The sequence below is a fragment of the Scardinius erythrophthalmus genome (assembly GCF_964197995.2).
Source record: "Scardinius erythrophthalmus genome assembly, chromosome: 19".
Taxonomy (NCBI): Eukaryota; Metazoa; Chordata; class Actinopteri; order Cypriniformes; family Leuciscidae; genus Scardinius; species Scardinius erythrophthalmus.
The window spans coordinates 18,809,588-18,827,436 of record NC_138239.1 but is presented as its reverse complement, the minus strand read 5'-3'; the positions used below and the strand labels follow the sequence as shown (position 1 = coordinate 18,827,436).

General features: G+C 39.0%; 1 protein-coding gene across 2 annotated transcripts in view; it reads left to right on the top strand.

Annotated features, from left to right (window-relative positions):
• Window positions 1-14,092, top strand: part of slc8a1b (solute carrier family 8 member 1b) — a 100,835-nt gene extending 86,743 nt beyond the window's left edge. For both annotated transcript variants that reach the window (XM_081393829.1, XM_081393828.1), the window contains exons 4-7: window positions 1,579-1,724; window positions 2,490-2,589; window positions 7,283-7,558; window positions 11,853-14,092. In XM_081393829.1, coding sequence (XP_081249955.1) covers window positions 1,579-1,724; window positions 2,490-2,589; window positions 7,283-7,558; window positions 11,853-12,229 — 899 coding nt within the window. In that variant the 3' untranslated portion in view covers window positions 12,230-14,092. The remainder of the gene's footprint in view (window positions 1-1,578; window positions 1,725-2,489; window positions 2,590-7,282; window positions 7,559-11,852) is intronic.
• The last annotated feature ends 3,757 nt before the right edge of the window (window positions 14,093-17,849 follow it).

The window sequence follows — 17,849 nt, the reverse complement described above, 5'->3', positions numbered from 1 at the left end:
CAGTGTAGATTCCCTGCCTTTTAATTTTGTAGGATTTCGGTAATATTAGTTTCTCTTATATTTGTTTCCTATATAGTTGGTATTTTAATTCATGTTAATGACCGCAGAATTTAAGCATGACATCAGTCAAACCTCTCTGACCCAATTATTGATATTTGTGATACCCAATTATTGTTCAGCCTGTTCCTCTTCAGTTTTTCTTCAACTAGTTATTGGTCAGTCCATTATCGGCTATACATTTGTATTGACTTGCTTCTTCAAACGGGTCCATTAAAATTTGACCAATCAATTTAATGCGTCGTCTTTACAGATACCCCAAACAAGATAGATCTACCGCTTGTGAGAAAAATGATTGAGAGGCTGTTACATGCTAAAACCACGAACAATACAGAGGAGATGGTGAAATAACATCTAAGACTAAACACAAAGTGGAAAAAACGATCTGCATTCAGAGGGACAGAAACAGAAAGAGATGGTGATGTGTGTATTTTGTTATCTCACAAATCAACAGGCAGAAAAGTGTGGAAAACCAAGTAATTCACAAAAAAGGAGAACTTGCCGTCTGAGAATAAAGATGAACGGATTACACAGGAACAGATAAACATAAAATATCAAGACAGAGAGGGAGAGGCTGTTTAGGCTACAGGAGCGAGTTGCTCTGCCATTAATCTGACAGTGCATCTTATGCTGGAATCCTCCTCTAATGCCTCTGGGTTCATTTGTGGCTTGAGATTTATTCGTTCCATTAGATATTTCATTCGTTTATGCTGCCATTTCTGCCTATGAGGCTCATGTTTGTTTTGAGCTTGGGAATGTAATCATCATAACATTGTTTTATGACTGTTGCTGTTGTTGGTGTTGCAGTAATGCCAGCTGAGCTTGTGAACTGAAAAGAAATATGAAATAAATGAGACAGAAAGAGAAACTGAAAGAGAGAATATATGTGATGGGACTAAATCACCATGTTGCTGCCCAAAGGATTGTCATTTTCTCCTTCCCCAGCCCTTTCCTTTTCTGTCCACATCAGTGTGTGCATGTCTCTAATGTTAAGTGTTTTCATTTCCAAATCTTCCATGTCGATCTGCATCTGCTTTGCTTTTCCTTTGACCCTCTCATTTCATTGTGTGTGTGAATGTGGGTGATTGATTGGGCTAAACCCAGTCACATGATCAGGGGTTGTGAATGTCACACACTTACTTACCCAGAATTCCATTGGGCCAATAGAAGCTTCATCTTTGAAACGAATGAAGGAAAAATCCTGCCCCTGACACAGCTCTCATATATATAGAGTCACAGTGGTCTGTATGTGTTCTGTTATAAAAGTACGATTTATGAAATGGACCCTGTTTTCTAAATTTACCAGCAAAGATCTGAGATTTTGACCTTTTAAAGGATTTTCCCCTGCTGAGGCAAATTCTTGTTCACTGTAGCATTTTGACAAAAACTATATTTACACAATCCAGTTTATCCACAGAAACCTGTTGGTCCACAAACATGTTTTGGATGATTATTTGAATTATAAGGTGGCTGGTTTGGTGGGTTTGGTTTCTACTCTCTGACTGGTGCTTTTGTTTTCAGAGGAGGAGAAAGAGGCGGGGAAAGAAGAGGAGGAGCCTCTGACGGGCGAAGATGATGAGGAACGACGCATCGCTGAAATGGGGAAGCCAATGCTCGGAGATCACCCCAAACTGGAGGTTATCATCGAGGAATCTTATGAATTTAAGGTGTGTTATTTTGCTACACAGTTCCCACTTTTTTATTTATTCATAATCACATTAAAGCAACCAAGGGATACTTCAACCAAAAATGACAATTCTGTCATCATTTACTTAACCTCATGTCGTTCTAAACTTGTATGACTTTTTTCTTTTGTGAAACACAAAACTGTACCAATATACCAATAGCCAATTATCATATGAAACATACAAAACAGATCGCCCGTTAAGATCTCTACTGCAGTGTACTTGGTACACTGAGGGCTTTTTTTATGATTTGTGGATGATTTTCATTGACAATAGTTGCTAGTATTTACACAAACCTGACACTGGGTTACTACATTTATCATTTACTTTATAGGTTTCACACATTATGAATTAGTAATACATCAGACTGCAAGTGTGCAGATGCCTGCTTTTCTGTAGAAACAAGTTTCCTTCTAGTTCCTTATAAAAACACACTCATTCTGTCAGGGAAGTTCAAGGATCTTAAACATTGACATCTCATCGGTCGCCTCCACACACTTCAGAACGATACACATGCACACGCCTGCACTTCAACCCACACGCACTAGCCATGCTGAGACGTACACACACTCCGATCCCACACACACTTCACAGCGGGGCAGACCAGAGAGCAGTCAGAAACACTCGATGGACTGTTGTCCGCCTCGTCTGAAGTGTGTGTATGTTTGTTTATTCTTGTTCTCAGTTGCACTGGACAGTAATGAAGCCATAAATTGTCTTTGTTCGCCGTGTCTCTCTTTTCTATAGAACACTGTTGATAAGCTGATTAAAAAGACAAACTTGGCTCTTCTGGTTGGCACCAACAGCTGGAGGGACCAGTTTATTGAGGCCATCACAGTCAGCGCTGGTGAGTATTTGGGTTTGTGAGGAGCATCGGCAGGCCTGATTTACCGATTCATTAAAAAATAACAGTTCGTTCGAATGTTAAACTTTCATAAGTGTTGCCAGGAGTGCCTGCAGTAGTAAATGCCACTGTTTAGCACTTTGTTTTCAATTGGGTTATATTAAGGGTGTCCAATCCTGCTCCTTAAAGGTATAGCGGAGGATCTTTCCGAATTTTAGATAAGACCCGCCCTCTCCACTTTTTGCAAAGTTTGATTGATTCACCAGAATGATTGACAATTAGGAGGACCAATAGTATAGGTGATCCACCCGGAAGTAAAAAATCCTCCGCTATACCTTTAAGGGCCATCTTCCTGTAGAGCTCAGCTTCAGTATCAATACACCTGCCTGGAAGTTTCTAGTAATCCTGAAGAGCTCGATTAGCTGGTTCAGGTGTGTTTAATTAAGTTTAAAGCTAGGCTCTGCAGGAAGGTGGCCCTCCAGGATTAGACATCCATGGGTTATATAGATTGCATCAAATGTTATGTTTTTTTGGTTTCCACTTGAAATGTCAAATGCATTGGTACTGGTACTGTGTTGACACTAAAATAAATTTTTAAAGTATATTTCTACAGTATTTGTTGTACCAAGTAATAGTTTACACCAGTTTTATTTCCTATGATTCAGCTGACCTTTTTTTTTTCACTGTTTGTGAGTGTGTGTGATTGAACGGAACATATGGCCATGTACGGTACATGTAGGTTCCAAAAGAGGGTTTTGTAGCAATGCCATAGAAAAAACATTTTGGATTTCCTAAAGAACCCTTCAGTAAACATTTACAGTACATCCAGAAAGTATTCACAGCGCTTCACTTTTTCCACAATTTGTTATGTTACAGCCTTATTCCAAAATGTTTAAATTCATTATTTTCCTCAAAATTCTACAAACAATACCATATAATGACTACGTGAAAGAAGTTTGTTTGAAATCTTTGCAAATTTATTAAAAATAAAAAACGAAAATCACTTGTACATAAGTGTTTACAGCCTTTGCCATGACACTCAAAATTGAGTTCAGGTGCATCCTGTTTCTACTGATCATTCTTGAGATGTTTCTACAACTTGATTGGAGTCCACCTGTGGTAAATTCAGTTGACTGGACATGATTTGGAAAGGCACACAGTCAACAGTGCATGTCAGAGCACAAACCAAGCCATGAAGTCCAAGGAATTGTCTGGAGACCGCCGAGACAGGATTGTATCGAGCCACAGAAAACAATTCTGCTGCATTGAAGATCCCAATGAGCACAGTGGCCTCCATCATCAGTAAATGGAAGAAGTTTGGAACCACCAGGACTCTTCATAGAGCTGGCCACCCGGCCAAACTGAGCAATCGGGGAGAAGGGCCTTAGTCAGGGAGGTGAGCAAGAACCCAATGGTCACTCTGACAGAGCTCCAGCGTTTTTCTGTGGAGAGAGGAGAACTGAAAATGGCTGTGCACCGACACTCCCCATCCAACCTGATGGAGCTTAAGAGGTTTTGCAAAGAAGAATGGGTGTTGTCGACATGTCAAGAAGACGCTGTTTTCAACATTGCGAATCCAATGAGAACTGAGACTCGGGCTCGAACTGATACGGAAAAACCGACACCATCGTTACTGTTCGTATCACTGTGTGTACAAGTGCTGAGGAATCTAAAATTCAGATACAGTAATATGCATTTTGTTTCCAACACGCGCTGTAAGCGGTGACCAATCACACCAGACTGGGCCGTCAGACCAATCAGAGCAGAGTAGGCTTGCGGAAAGGCGGGATTTAGAGAGACTGAATCCTTTATTTATCCATTTGAGACGCTGTAAGAAAAGAGGTGATGCTGCAGTGTATATTGTGAGAAAATGAAAGTGTTTTTTGCCCTTGGATGCATGTTAACCTATTGTAGGAGACCTCCAAAACAAAATTAGGAATCTCAAAAATAGCATATTTTATCATCCAAAGACCTTTTTCACTATAAAGAAACTTTTGTTCAATGGATGTTAAAGGTTCTTCATGGAACCATCAGTGCCAATAAAGAACCTATTTTTAAGTGCATACGGTATCTGTGAAATGTATCTCTGCTGTAAAGCGCCCCCTGGTGGCAACTGTGCTACACGGGAAATTCAGTTTTACATCCTCACCTCACACTCAGACACTTACAGCCATGCGAAGGAGTCTCTATTCTTTGTGCAAAGGACAGAAAGACAGAAGATGAAGGTGGAGAAAGAGGAAAAACAAGAGAGGGATTTATTTATTTTTTGGTTTGTTTTCTCTGAAGTAATTAGCACTCGCAGCACGGCCTAAGAGAGACTGATGATCATAGAGGCTGCTGCTGCTCTAGCCATGTGTTTGTGTGTGTGTTTGTTTGTGTGGATCAGGTGTTGGTGACTTAGTGATTCACACTTGAACACCTCTCAGTGTGCCAATTTGTGCTCTGGGGCAAAGCAAGGTTAAAAGCCTGTGTGTGTGTTTGTGTGTGTGTGTGTGTGTGTGTGTGTGTGTGTGTGTGTGTTCTGCTTTCAGAGCTGACCTGTAATTACCAGTACACAACTGCTGTCAGACCGAGTGTTTTATACAGCATTTAGTTGTTTCTGAAACAGCTTTTTTGTATGCTATATATATATATATATATATATGTATGTGTGTGTGTGTGTGTGTGTGTGTGTGTGTGTGTGTGTGTGTCCGCAGATGAGTTTAAAGATGAAAATGAATTCTGACACACTTGTGTCGTTCCAAACCTGTATCACTTAATTTTGAGAAGTAGCAATGTCCGATTCAAGTATGATTTGTTCTTGCAATGAATCGATTTAAGTTTTCTCCTCCACTACACCTCTCAAATCTCATTCAAATTCACACAGATGTTTCAGGCCCGGTTGTCAATCAATAATGCTACTGTACATGTTCATAGTTCTTGTGTGTCTTTTAATGAATCACAGTGCAGCAAATTTAAATATGTGCGTTTTCAAATGCACAAGTCATATATAGACTATTTATGCAATAATTTCATGTTTTTTGTCATTTTTGGATTCATTCTTGGCAGCACCATTTACTTTCATACTGGAAAAAAGCAAACCAAACATCCTATCTAACATCAAACTATCGATTCCTAACAGATGTCATTGACTGATGACAAATGGAACACTTGATTATTTTTTATCTAATGCCACTGAGGAAGGAACAGAGATTTTTCCACGACTTTTTATCAGGACACACAGATGTACACACGTACATTTGCACAAATGCACACAGATAGATACAAAGAAGCGGTAAAGGTCTGCAGCTAATGGCAGTAAATTGAAGAGTTTAAAGTTTAAAAGCTTTGCTAAATGTCAGACTCTGCAGCACAGCGAGATAATTTATATCGAAAGATAAAAAGAGTCAACACAACAGCACTGAGGGTGTAGAGGTTTACTTAGGCCACAGAATTGAGCTACATGTGACGCAACTGGGGATGTCGTTAATTGGGAAAGTTATTCATGAAGAATTTTTCGTAAATAAATTATGAATAACAAAACCATTATGGGTGAAGGGGAGTTAACTGTAAAAATGCCATATATGGTCAGGTTAGGTCACATGTATACATATTAGAAATAAAATATTAAATACTTATTAAAATTACTAAAACTAAAATTAAAGATATATATAAAAATATATTTTTAAAAACTAAACAACATTATAAAAGCGCATTAAATAAATTACTAAATCTTAAACTAAAATTACTATGAAAACTGAAAATATATAATTAAAAGCTACAATAATAGACCATAAGTATACAATATGTCCTCATTTAGGACATTAATCATGTTTTTTTTTTTTTATGCCATTGGTCAATGGCATAGTGCATGTATGCATGTATTTCTCTTGTCTGAAAGCAATCTGATGCTCTTTTATGAGGCATTTACACCCTTCAGACTCGTGGACAGCACATAAAGCATCATGTTGACCTTCTCTGTCTTTTTACCACAGATGTATTCATATTTACACACATGTACTGCAGTGACAGCAAACATCATCGTGACCTTCAAATACTCTTGGGCTGTAATGAAACAGTCCAACATTTTTGCATATTTTTAATGATCAGTATGAATGTTCTGTCTAAACGAATGGGTCCCAGTCTAAATATCTACTGATCAATAATCCTTTTAATCACAGTGTGTAATCAGGTTTTTGCCTGTGAATAGAAAGTCTTAGCGAAACAATGATGAAATCCACTGCCAAAGGCTTGAATCCGTTTGCTCTCAGCTGCTGCTGTGAATAGACGAGATTTCTGAACATCCTGTAGCATCTAATCACACTTTAAAGGAACAGCCTCACCTGTCAGAGAGCAGTGTGTGGGTGTGTGTAAGCTGCTCTCTTTACGCTCTCAAGGAAACGCAGCACCAACAGAATATCAAACAGATTAGAACCTCACTGAACACACACACACATGCTGTGTGCTCTATGGATAAAAGGGTGTGTGTGTGTGTGTGTGTGTGTGTGTGTGTGTGTGTGTGTGTGTGTGTGTGTGTGTGTGTGTAGGCTTTATCTATCGATTTCAACCGATGGGGAATCCCAAACCCTATCCTTATTAGCCCAAGTCAAAACGTGACATATTTTAGCAGAAATGGTACAGGATGAGTCATGTGGCAAACTTTAATACTTAGGGGTTTATTCACCTTATATAAGGTCATTATCTTATCTTCCTGCAGGTGAGGATGATGATGATGAAGAATGTGGAGAGGAGAAGCTCCCCTCCTGCTTCGATTACGTCATGCATTTCCTCACCGTCTTCTGGAAAGTTCTCTTCGCCTTCGTCCCGCCCACCGACTACTGGAACGGGTGGGCATGTTTCGTGGTGTCAATCCTCATGATCGGCCTCCTGACGGCTTTCATCGGAGACCTAGCATCCCACTTCGGCTGCACCGTCGGACTCAAAGACTCCGTCACAGCCGTGGTGTTTGTGGCGCTGGGCACTTCAGTGCCAGGTGAGAGAAAGAGGGAAGTGGGAGATGGGAAAAAAAACATACCTATGATTTTTGTGTTTCAGCCACCCATGTTTATATTTACATACAGACACTTATTACAGAATGAGGATGTTCTGTGCATCTGTGTGCGCACAGGGCTATGATTATGATATATCTCATAATTATGCAGAATAAGCTCAGTGCTACATTGCACCCCCATACAGTATATTACCTTCATCAGTCATGATAACTATTATTTAAAACGGAGAAAAAAAAACACACACACCACAATTTTCATGAACAGAGGAGAGACACAAACAGCACAATGTTCATGTACAGAGGAAACACACACACACAGACGTAGATTGTGTCTGCTGGAAGTGCAGGGCATGTTCACCATGTTTAGTATTCCAGACACACTGGGCTACTCATAGAGAAAATGCTGAGAGAGCAGAAAGCAAAAGCATTCCCATCTCTCTCTCTCTCTAATGCTGTTCTTCTCCCTCTTTACCTCACTCACTCCATTTTTTTTCTTTTCATCCTCCTTTTCTCGCTGCAGAAAATTCTTACATTTGCATCTTGCTTTCCAGTAAAAGTCATCATACATTGACAATGTCGTGCACACAAAAGGACAACATTTTCTTAATCAGTATTTTTTAGAAACATCCTTAAAAGGATAATTCACCCAAAAATGGGTTTTTTCATTATTTATTCACTATCATGTTGTTCCAAACTTGCATGAATTTCTTTCTTGTGTGGAACATTAAAGAGGATACTTTGAAGAATGTTTTTGTCCACACAATGTAAGTCAATGGGGTCCAAAACAACACTGGACTCCATTGACTTTCATTGTATGGACACACAAAAAAAGAAACAAGAAAAACCCCACAGACATTTTCAGAATATCTTTGTATCTGTTTCACAGAAGAAAGTAAGTCATCAGGGTTTGGAACGACATGAGGTTGAGTAAATGATGGCAGAATTTTATATTTTGGGTACAAGTTCAGTTGTGCATTTGCATCTCTAATAGGATGCGTTTGGTGAGTTTATTATCCATATATATGGCAAAGCGCTTCAGTGCTGTTGATTCACTCTGCAGCTTCAGCTCAAAATGCCCGATATAATTGACTATGATTGGATTTAAAACAAACATATTCATTTAAAATGTTCTCTTTTTCAAAATAAATGATGCATTATTAATAATCTAGCAGTGTTGCATTAACATGATATCGATTGGCCTTTTTCATTTTCTAAATATCATGGTTATCGTCAATACACCTGTAACTTCCACAAATTGTTTTGCGTAAGTGCAGATGAATGGATTTATTTCCAGAATAATATGTATTATAAAATTGATTGATGAAACGCTAAAAGTGATTGAAATACAAATGAAAAATGGGACACTGTTTGCTGAAGTTCTTCAGTATTCCTTTTTACACGAACTGTGCTACTCAATCAATAGTAATGTTTCTTTTTCAATTGCAGTGCTATTTGGGGACAGAAAATTTGAAAAACAAGTCGTTTTATATTTTGATATACAGTATATCAAAAAAGATAAAGCACAAAATATTATTAGTTAAAATTCTATAGATATAGTGATCATTTTCTTGGCCAGGATAATCACGCAGTGAAAATCGGATATAGTGGAAGTACTATATTCAGATGTTTAGAGAAAAGTACTGTAGGGCTTTTTGTTTTAGGATAAAATTTAATTCAAGCAGTCCCAGGTGGCCTTTAGACACATTTTACCCTATCAGCTAAAATCATTTACGTTGTACCCTATCAGCTAAAATCACTTGCTAACAGGAAACTGTGGGAATATGTCTTTCCCTTAGGGTAAGACAAAAAATTAGTTTGAGGAGCTACAGCTTAGAAAATGCTATTATATTTTTTTTGGTGAAGTTTGATCAATGAAATCACAAAGTCTGGTTCAGACACCCAAAACTATGGTTCTTGCACTCTTTACTAGTAACAGGTCAAAAATCAAGTCAATAGTAAGGTAAATGAGGCCAAAAAAAAAAAACGTTCAACTTAAGAGGTTACAAACAAATGTGTCAATACTGAGAAAACAACTGAACTTCCAATTAACCAAGCGTGTGACCAGAAACCAGGCGAGGAACATGTACGCTGACTGATAAGGCAGCGTTCACCAATGCTTTAGAACAGAAAACAAAGCCTTTAGATTCAGCATATAGTTTGAGTATCTTTAATTAACTTGCTCGAATTTAAAATGAGTGACTGCTTCCTCTGAATGCAGTCTCGCTAATGTGTGGCGATGTAGGTTAATTAAAGTGATTTTTCTCTCTTTTGATTAAATATTATTTAGTCCACTTTGTATTTCCCAGCACAGACACACTTGAGCAACAGGGACATTTATAGTCGATAAAGTACTCATTTGATATGTGTGGTCGTTCTGTCAAGTTTGTGTCCATATGCGAACGTAAGCATATGAGGTTTATAACAGTTTGAAAGTCTGTTACAGTCTGGAAACGCTGATCCATTTAACTCCGTAATGATTAACTGCTCTCAAGAGTCTTTCTGGGATGAAGCTATGCATTGCCTTGACACCCACATTAGCGGCAGTTGTCGTCCGCACGCTGCCAGGCTCGTTGGCAGGACTTTACACCAGACTGGGTGTTAGCTGAGCCTTAACTGAGAATTTCCTTGGTAATGCCATGGAAACGGCTCCGTCCATGCTGTTGTTTACAACAACATAACAGGAGAGTGATGAATAACGAGAAGGAAAATGTTATTTCAGAGTTAAGTAGGCTACTTTACGGTAAAACCCAGCTTTGACTTTATAATACTGTGTCTTGAGATGCTGCAGCGTAAATTTTGGTCTTTTAAGCCCTTAAATGCATCTGTTGTCCTCAGATACTTTGTCAGATTTCCACCGAGAGTTTCTAACCTTCACTTTTAGACAGACGCTGAGTGCTGCAGTCATGTCGCGCTGGAATTACCGCAATTACCAGATGACAACTTTGAGCTGTTCGAAAAGCTTCAACAAGACAATTCTTAGGCGAATAGAAAGTTCAAAACAACAAGGTTTATTTGAAATCAAAATCTTTTGTAACATTATAAATGTCTTTACTTGATCCTAACGATCAAGTAGTGTGTGTGAATATAATATTAGAATGTGTGAATATCAAAGTGTGTATCCGCAGGATAGCGAGACTTTTAAATGAGGAAAATGGCTCTTTGTGCCCACAGGCAGAAAAGAGTAATATCAACATGTCCAGAGCAGTTCAGCAGGGTTATGCGTTATGAACTACATTAGCATAACGAAAAATGAAAGGAGACAAGGAGGAAGAAAGAGTTTGAAAGGGAGTGTATGTGCATCTAGGGTTATTTAGAGGCCTTCCCTGACAGAAAGCACAATCAGCACCTCACGGTTTCTCAGCTGTCTGCAATAGATCACCCTGTTAGCATGCAGCTGTCTCTGAAAAACCACACTGTTTAAATGCCCACTGATTTCAACTCAAATCAGAGGTTAACCATGCTGTTATTCCAAAATTGCATCCTCACCAAAAAAGGAGAGATGAGTGAGAGAGGAGATGGGTACTATGTGCGTATGCTTGTTTGTGCTCTGCAAAATAGTAATAATATTTAGACGAGTACAAGATGTACAGTACTTGAAGTAGAATTATTTTAATTACTCATATAAAGATTACTTTTTGTTTTGTGTTCTTGTTTTAAGCATAAACCTCACTCAATTTTAGAATTCTCATTAGATTTATGATTTAAGCTTTATTTAGCTGTACATTTGGTTCAAAATAAATGAGCTAAATGTTTCGAAACCTGTATTTTTTTTTATTTATTATTAGACACTACCGCTTAAAGCTTTCTATTTCAGATAAATGTTGCTCATTTGAACTTTTTATTCATCAAAGAATCAAGGGGAAAAAATGAACTGTTTTCAGCATTGATAACAATAATAAATGTTTCTTGAGCAGCATATCAGCATATTAGAATGATTTCTGAAGGATCATGTGACACTGAAGACTGGAGTAATGATGCTGAAAATTCAGCTTTTGCCATCACAGGAATAAATTACATTTTAAAAGATATTGAAATAGAAAACAGTTGTTTTAAATTGTAAAACTATTTCACACTATTAGTGTTTAGCAAAAGAAAACAAAAAAATCTCACAGATCTAAAACTTTTGAATGGAATTGTTGATTTATTTGCTTGTGAGAATGTTTATGAATCGAGATAACTATTCAAAGAAGTATTGTACTGTACTAAAATCTTTCTTTCCCATCTCTCCTTTTTTTCCTCCTCTCCTGTCCTGCCTTCCTCATCATCTTCCTCTCAGACACCTTTGCCAGTAAAGTAGCAGCGACACAGGATCAGTACGCCGACGCGTCCATCGGAAACGTGACCGGCAGCAACGCTGTGAACGTCTTCTTGGGCATCGGAGTGGCCTGGTCCATCGCCGCCATCTACCACAACTCAAAGGGGCGCGATTTCAAGGTGGAGCCGGGTAGCCTGGCCTTCTCCGTCACCCTCTTCACCATTTTCGCCTTCATCTGCGTGGCGGTGCTCATGTACCGCCGCCGGCCCGACATCGGCGGTGAGCTGGGGGGTCCGCGGACTGCTAAAGTGCTGACCACCATGCTTTTCGTCAGCCTCTGGCTCCTCTACATCCTGTTCTCCTCTCTGGAGGCTTACTGCCACATCAAGGGCTTCTAAACACACGTACATGCGCTCACACATGCACACACTCTCAGAACTACACACCTTCACACAGTGACACACACGTTCATGCATTCTGTGGAAAATACGCAAAGACTAAAGGTTCAAATAAAGGGAAAAGACTAAAGAAGGCAACAGCGGTGGACTCGCTTTCGGGTTCATGTGGATAATCGTTTTCCGCAGACCATCGGCCTGTTGTTCTGTTCTCTCCACACGCCACTCCTTCATCCTCTTCTTTCCTTGTTTGTTGTGTGTGCTAAATGACTGCATCTGATTGGACGGGGTTTGACCACAGTGTTCAAACATTAAATCTAAACTATGAAAAGCTACTATTGCTACCTTTAACTACTGTAGTTGTGCTTTTTTAACCTAAACCAGTATAAAAGCCACGTGGGACCGTGGAATCTGTAAGCTCCCTTCATAGTGCCATGGAACTCTGGGTAATGTGGCTGTGTGTTATAGGTTTGTTATCTTAATGTGGACCGAGCGGTAAATTTGCTTGGGTGAATTTTCAGACACACCACTTTATGTGTTTACAGATTATGTAATCTGAGCAGTCCTAACCGAAAGGGGTGAAATTTTGCCGTTCGTTTACGGCTTGGGCATCCTTCTAAACGGCTTTTGTCGTGTTCAAGAGCAGCTCTGTGTAACTTATTGTTGTGAAGGCCAGTTTTTTACCATCTCTTGCACTGGTGCAGTTCATTTCAGTTCAGAAAGAGAATAACAATAAAGTGAGTGCAGTGTGCCATCTCCAATCTCTTCTCCTGGCGCTGAAGCTTCAGAAACAAGAGGTGCACTAGTGCAAGACTTTGGTTTAAGAGCCTTGATCTGACGTTCTCAAAGACCGTAAAGTGCTATTTGAATGAGCTCGGGTTAAGGAACATCCTGAATTCTCTAATATGAACATACCGCGGTTCGTTAAAGATTAGATTATTAATTTATGCAATCGATGGAAAGTATGTGAGGTCAGTGTAGTGAGATAATCCAGCATGTGACATGCTTTTGCCAACATCACATTAAGAGTTTACAATTATGACTGTTACTTTCCGTCCAAACCAACACGCATACATTTATAGACACACACTACGAGAAAAACGCAAAACCAGTGGCCATACTTTTGGAGATTTTGTTCTCAGACACAATTTACAGTCTTACACATGCAAGCATGTATAATTGGTAGACTTTTGCTTGGTAAACTTGCTCAATGTCCCATACAGATACACTCATCTATGTGGAGTTTACGAGGGCACGCTTTCCCTCCAACCCTGCTGAGATTACTTCTTTGTACTTAAGGCAAATCTGTAAGGCAAATCTCGTAGAGTAGTCACGATTTTAGAAGTAGGTCGATTTAAAAGCAGAAATTGTAGAACTAATCTGAATTTGACTTTAAACTTATTTAGGATAGCATGGTTTAACACAAACGAACTGAAAAAAGGAGCTCGTTTTAAATTTTGAAAATGCATTTGCAGGATTTTTTCACTGTCCTTTCCAAAGTTCGATTTCCAGTCTTAGTGGGTAAGTGAAAATAAAATCACGCTTATACTTACACGTAGATATTGTGTATTTTGCGCCAAATTTGCCAAAGGGAAAATCTTTCTAATGGAGAACTGCAGTGTGCCACACAGCCCCTGAAGTGGGTTTTGTATTTCGATCGTACATTTTTTTTACCCACACCAAAAAAAATGTCCTTGCAAGGATAAAGAGGCCTTGGTGACATTTCTTATAGGTGTTTGTACTGAAGGGATCCAGCCTACAGCTCTTTTACTGCATCTGAACACCTTTTCCTGTGATGAAAGAGTGTTTTTAACGGAATTCTGGGATTCTGTGTTGGGGGTTTGTAGTTTCAGTGGCTTGATTTTGAAAGAGAAGAAAAAAAAAATTGCTTGAATAGCTGTTAATTCTTATTTTTTTGTTGCTTGTGTTTTATTTTGTTTTACATTTCTAATGAAAGGAAACAATATTGTACCAGCTTCAGGGCATTTCTGTAGGAAACCTTTGATGATGACCTTCAGTCCCTGGTGAAGATGGTCCGCTGTTGCTTGCTAATGCTATGATCCACAAGAAAGACACTACAAACAATGAAGGAAAAAAACAACATTGATAAAAAAAGACTTTTTCCTGAAGCCTAATATCTATTTAACCAATAAACAAACAAATGAAGCTGGAGTTGGTGAAACCATGTGAATTACAGCCATACCAAGTTCTGCCGTGAAGATTTTCATGGACTCTCGCCGTACGTGCTGATCGCTGGCCGTCACACCAACCGACCGCAGGTGTGTCTCTCCGTACGGGGCGTTCAAAGTGTACCTGGTCTGTCTGGTTTATACTGTAAATGTATTTGCTTTGGCAGAGCAAGGGTCAGCAATTGTACATCTGTGCTCTGCGGTCTGTAAATCAGGGTGTGGCTGTATTGGACCCGCCCCCTGTGAAACCTAGCCCCTCCCTGTGCCCCGCCCCCTTGTTTGCCATGTCCATATTTGGAATGTTAATGTGCTTCGTGTTGACAATGCATGGATGCTAACCTGTCTGTATATAGTACGCAGAATCCCCTTCATTAACGTAGTCGACCAGAGGTTTGAAAGCTGTATAGATATTCAGACTTTCGTTTCGTTCGCTTGTTCGGTTGGTTTTCCTGTCCGTAAGTTTCATTTGAATGTGTTTCTTTCTTTTTTTTTTACTTGCTCATGTTTATTGAAAAGGCAGTATCTGTCGTTTGGTACAGGAGCACATGTACAAACAAAGGAAGCAATATGTCAAGGCCCTCTGCTTGGTTGTTGCAGTGGTTGTATTATTTAACGGTATGAAATTTTTTGTCGTTGAAGCGTTCAGGTGTGTATGTATATACTGTACAGTAGAATGAAGGCAGAGTCACCACTCTGCCATTATCACAGAGAGAATACAACGTATTTATTTGAGAACCTTAAGAACTTCAGAATGACAAATATTGCCTTTTGGATTGATTGTTGCATAGAGCTTGTTTTGTTCTAGTTTCTTCGCTGAGCAGTGCGTGTGTGTGTGCGTGCTTGGTCGGTCTGGAGCAATCTGTGATATCTGTAAGAATTAAGGGAATTAATCCGCCATTTATCTGCTCCGAGTCTGTAAACCATCTTGCAAAAATCAGTGAACCATCTGGAAAATGTCTGTAAAACATTAGGAGAATGTGTGTGAAGTGTCAGGGTTTGCCTTGTGTATGTCTTACATTCCTAAACCCCTCTCTCTTCCTCACTGCTCAGATGGTCTCTAGCCTTTCAGGGGTTTAATACTAATCTTTAAATAATATTATTTCCTCCCCTCCCCCTCTCATTCTCTCTCTCCTCTAACTCCCCAATCCAAGGCCTCACTTACTTCTTGCATTAATGTGTCCAGTGAAATTCTGTAGGCTGTATTTTGTAAACAATGGCAGTCTATGTGTAAAGATGTTCCTGGTATTCCTGAACAATGAGTATATGTGTGTAAATGTCTACATTTCACTTATTTATAATGTATAAATTTATAGCATGTATAAAGGTTTGCAAAACCACTTATACAGCAAAGAATATTGTTCTTAACTAGTCGTTTTGTCTTGTTTTCCAGTAGAAATATCTAAAAATCCATAAAACAAGATACATTTGCATGTGTAATATAAGAGAATATCTATATCTTAAATTATTTTTTGTTGGTTCAAGCATAAATCGAACACAATTTAAAGAGGTTTAGGTTTCAGAAGGAGAGAAAATAACAATTGAATATTTAACGTGTTGAGAATATTTTTACAGGAAACCAAGACAAAACACAGATTTTTTTTTATTGTTATTTTTTTTTGCAGTGTAAACAACATGGCAGAAAGCTCTCATGCCAAAGCAGGACTGAATGTATTGTATGTAACGTAATAGCTGATCTAAATGAAGGCTGTGAGTTTTAATATCTTATCTGTCTTGTACAGATTGAGGGGTTCAAATCATTGTGTGTGTACAAGCTAACGCTGAGAGTCATGTTAATGCAAGTGTGTGTGGCCTTGTGGCATAGTGTGTCTTACACAGTCCTCTTGTCATGGGCTTATTAAAGCTGACTCTATTTTCCTCCTCACGCTCTCTCTCTTCTCTCTTCCTTCTCACTTTTCGCTTTATTTCACGCTGTTTTGTTTCGATCGTTAGGTTGTTTTAATTTCGATCTGAATAATTAAATATGATATTTTTTTTTGTTTTGATTTATTTTTGTGTTGCACTCAATCTAATAAGATGGACGTCCACTAACTGTGATTGCTCCCCTAGTACACCTCTACACAGGAAATAAAGTTCGGGATATCCTGTTTAGAGCTAAGTGGCTGCAGTGTGTCTCTTTTTATGATTATGTTTCTGAATACACACACACACTCAAAAGGTGTCATCGGTAATGGTGTTGTGGACACTAATTTGAAATTAGCAACTGTAGTTTGCCAAGATACTCATAATTTAAAGTAGTTTTAGAGTATTTTTTTAAAAGAAAAAGTCATTAGCAACACTACAAAATGAACTACACTGATATTTAAAGGTAGGGTAGGGAAATCATAAGATCCATCATCCCACCCTCCCTTCAGAGCGCCTCGTTCAAAACACATGAACGCTCACAGCCAGAGCAGAGTCTGCAAAACGTCTCGAGAGATGGCGTTAAAATACCTCATGTCTCAAAGAACATAACATATTAATGAATTTAAACAACTTAAAGAGCCCTGACTTTGCAATAGAAATGCATAAATCCGAGTTGGAGGACGGCTCAGAGTATAACGTCACGGCTTTCCGTCTCATAATTACGGTTACAACATTGCGTGAACGCAGCAAAAGTTTGCTCGGCATCCTGAGGTGGAAATGGAAAATAATTAGCGTGGCTGCTGTTCATAACCCTTAAAGCAGTGCATAGTTATGCTTTTGATCTGACATAAATAGAGTACAAGGTTATGAGATGCATTATATGAATGCTTGGCTAAAGAGACGTTAATCTAGATTTAAACTTGGAGACTGAGTCTGAGCCCCCAACATTATCAGGAAGGCTATTCCAGAGTTTAGGAGCCAAATGTGAAAACACTCTTGGACTTAGATATCCTAGGTACTAACAAAAGTCCAAAGTTAAGCGTGTGAGCGAAAAAGTTCCTCGCTCAGATTAAGCTCATGTTCAAGTAACGTTTTCACCGCGCTTACCAACAGAAAGCTGCTTAGTTTGAAAGTAACTTTGATTTGTGTGCCTTATGCATCGCTACTGTCAATTGACCTTTTACCATGACATTTCACTGCAATTTTATTAATGTGACAGCATCTTTAAACTGACAACTATAACTGTCGCCACACCTCATGTAAGTAGACTTAAAGCAACACTCCACCGTTATTCCCTTAACTAAGACGAGTTGATACATACCTCTCTCGTCTCAGTGTGTGCACTCAATCGCTCTGGCGCGCGGCGACACTTTGATAGCACTTAGCTTAGCCTAGTTCATTCCTTAGGGACTAAACAGAGATGAAGTTAGAAGCGACCAAACACCTCCACGCTTTCCCTATTTAAATACAGTTACACGAGTAGTTACACGACCAAGTATGGTGACACAAAATAAAACGTGGCGCTTTTCTAAGCAGGTAAAAAGGATAACTATAATGTATGGCGTAATAGC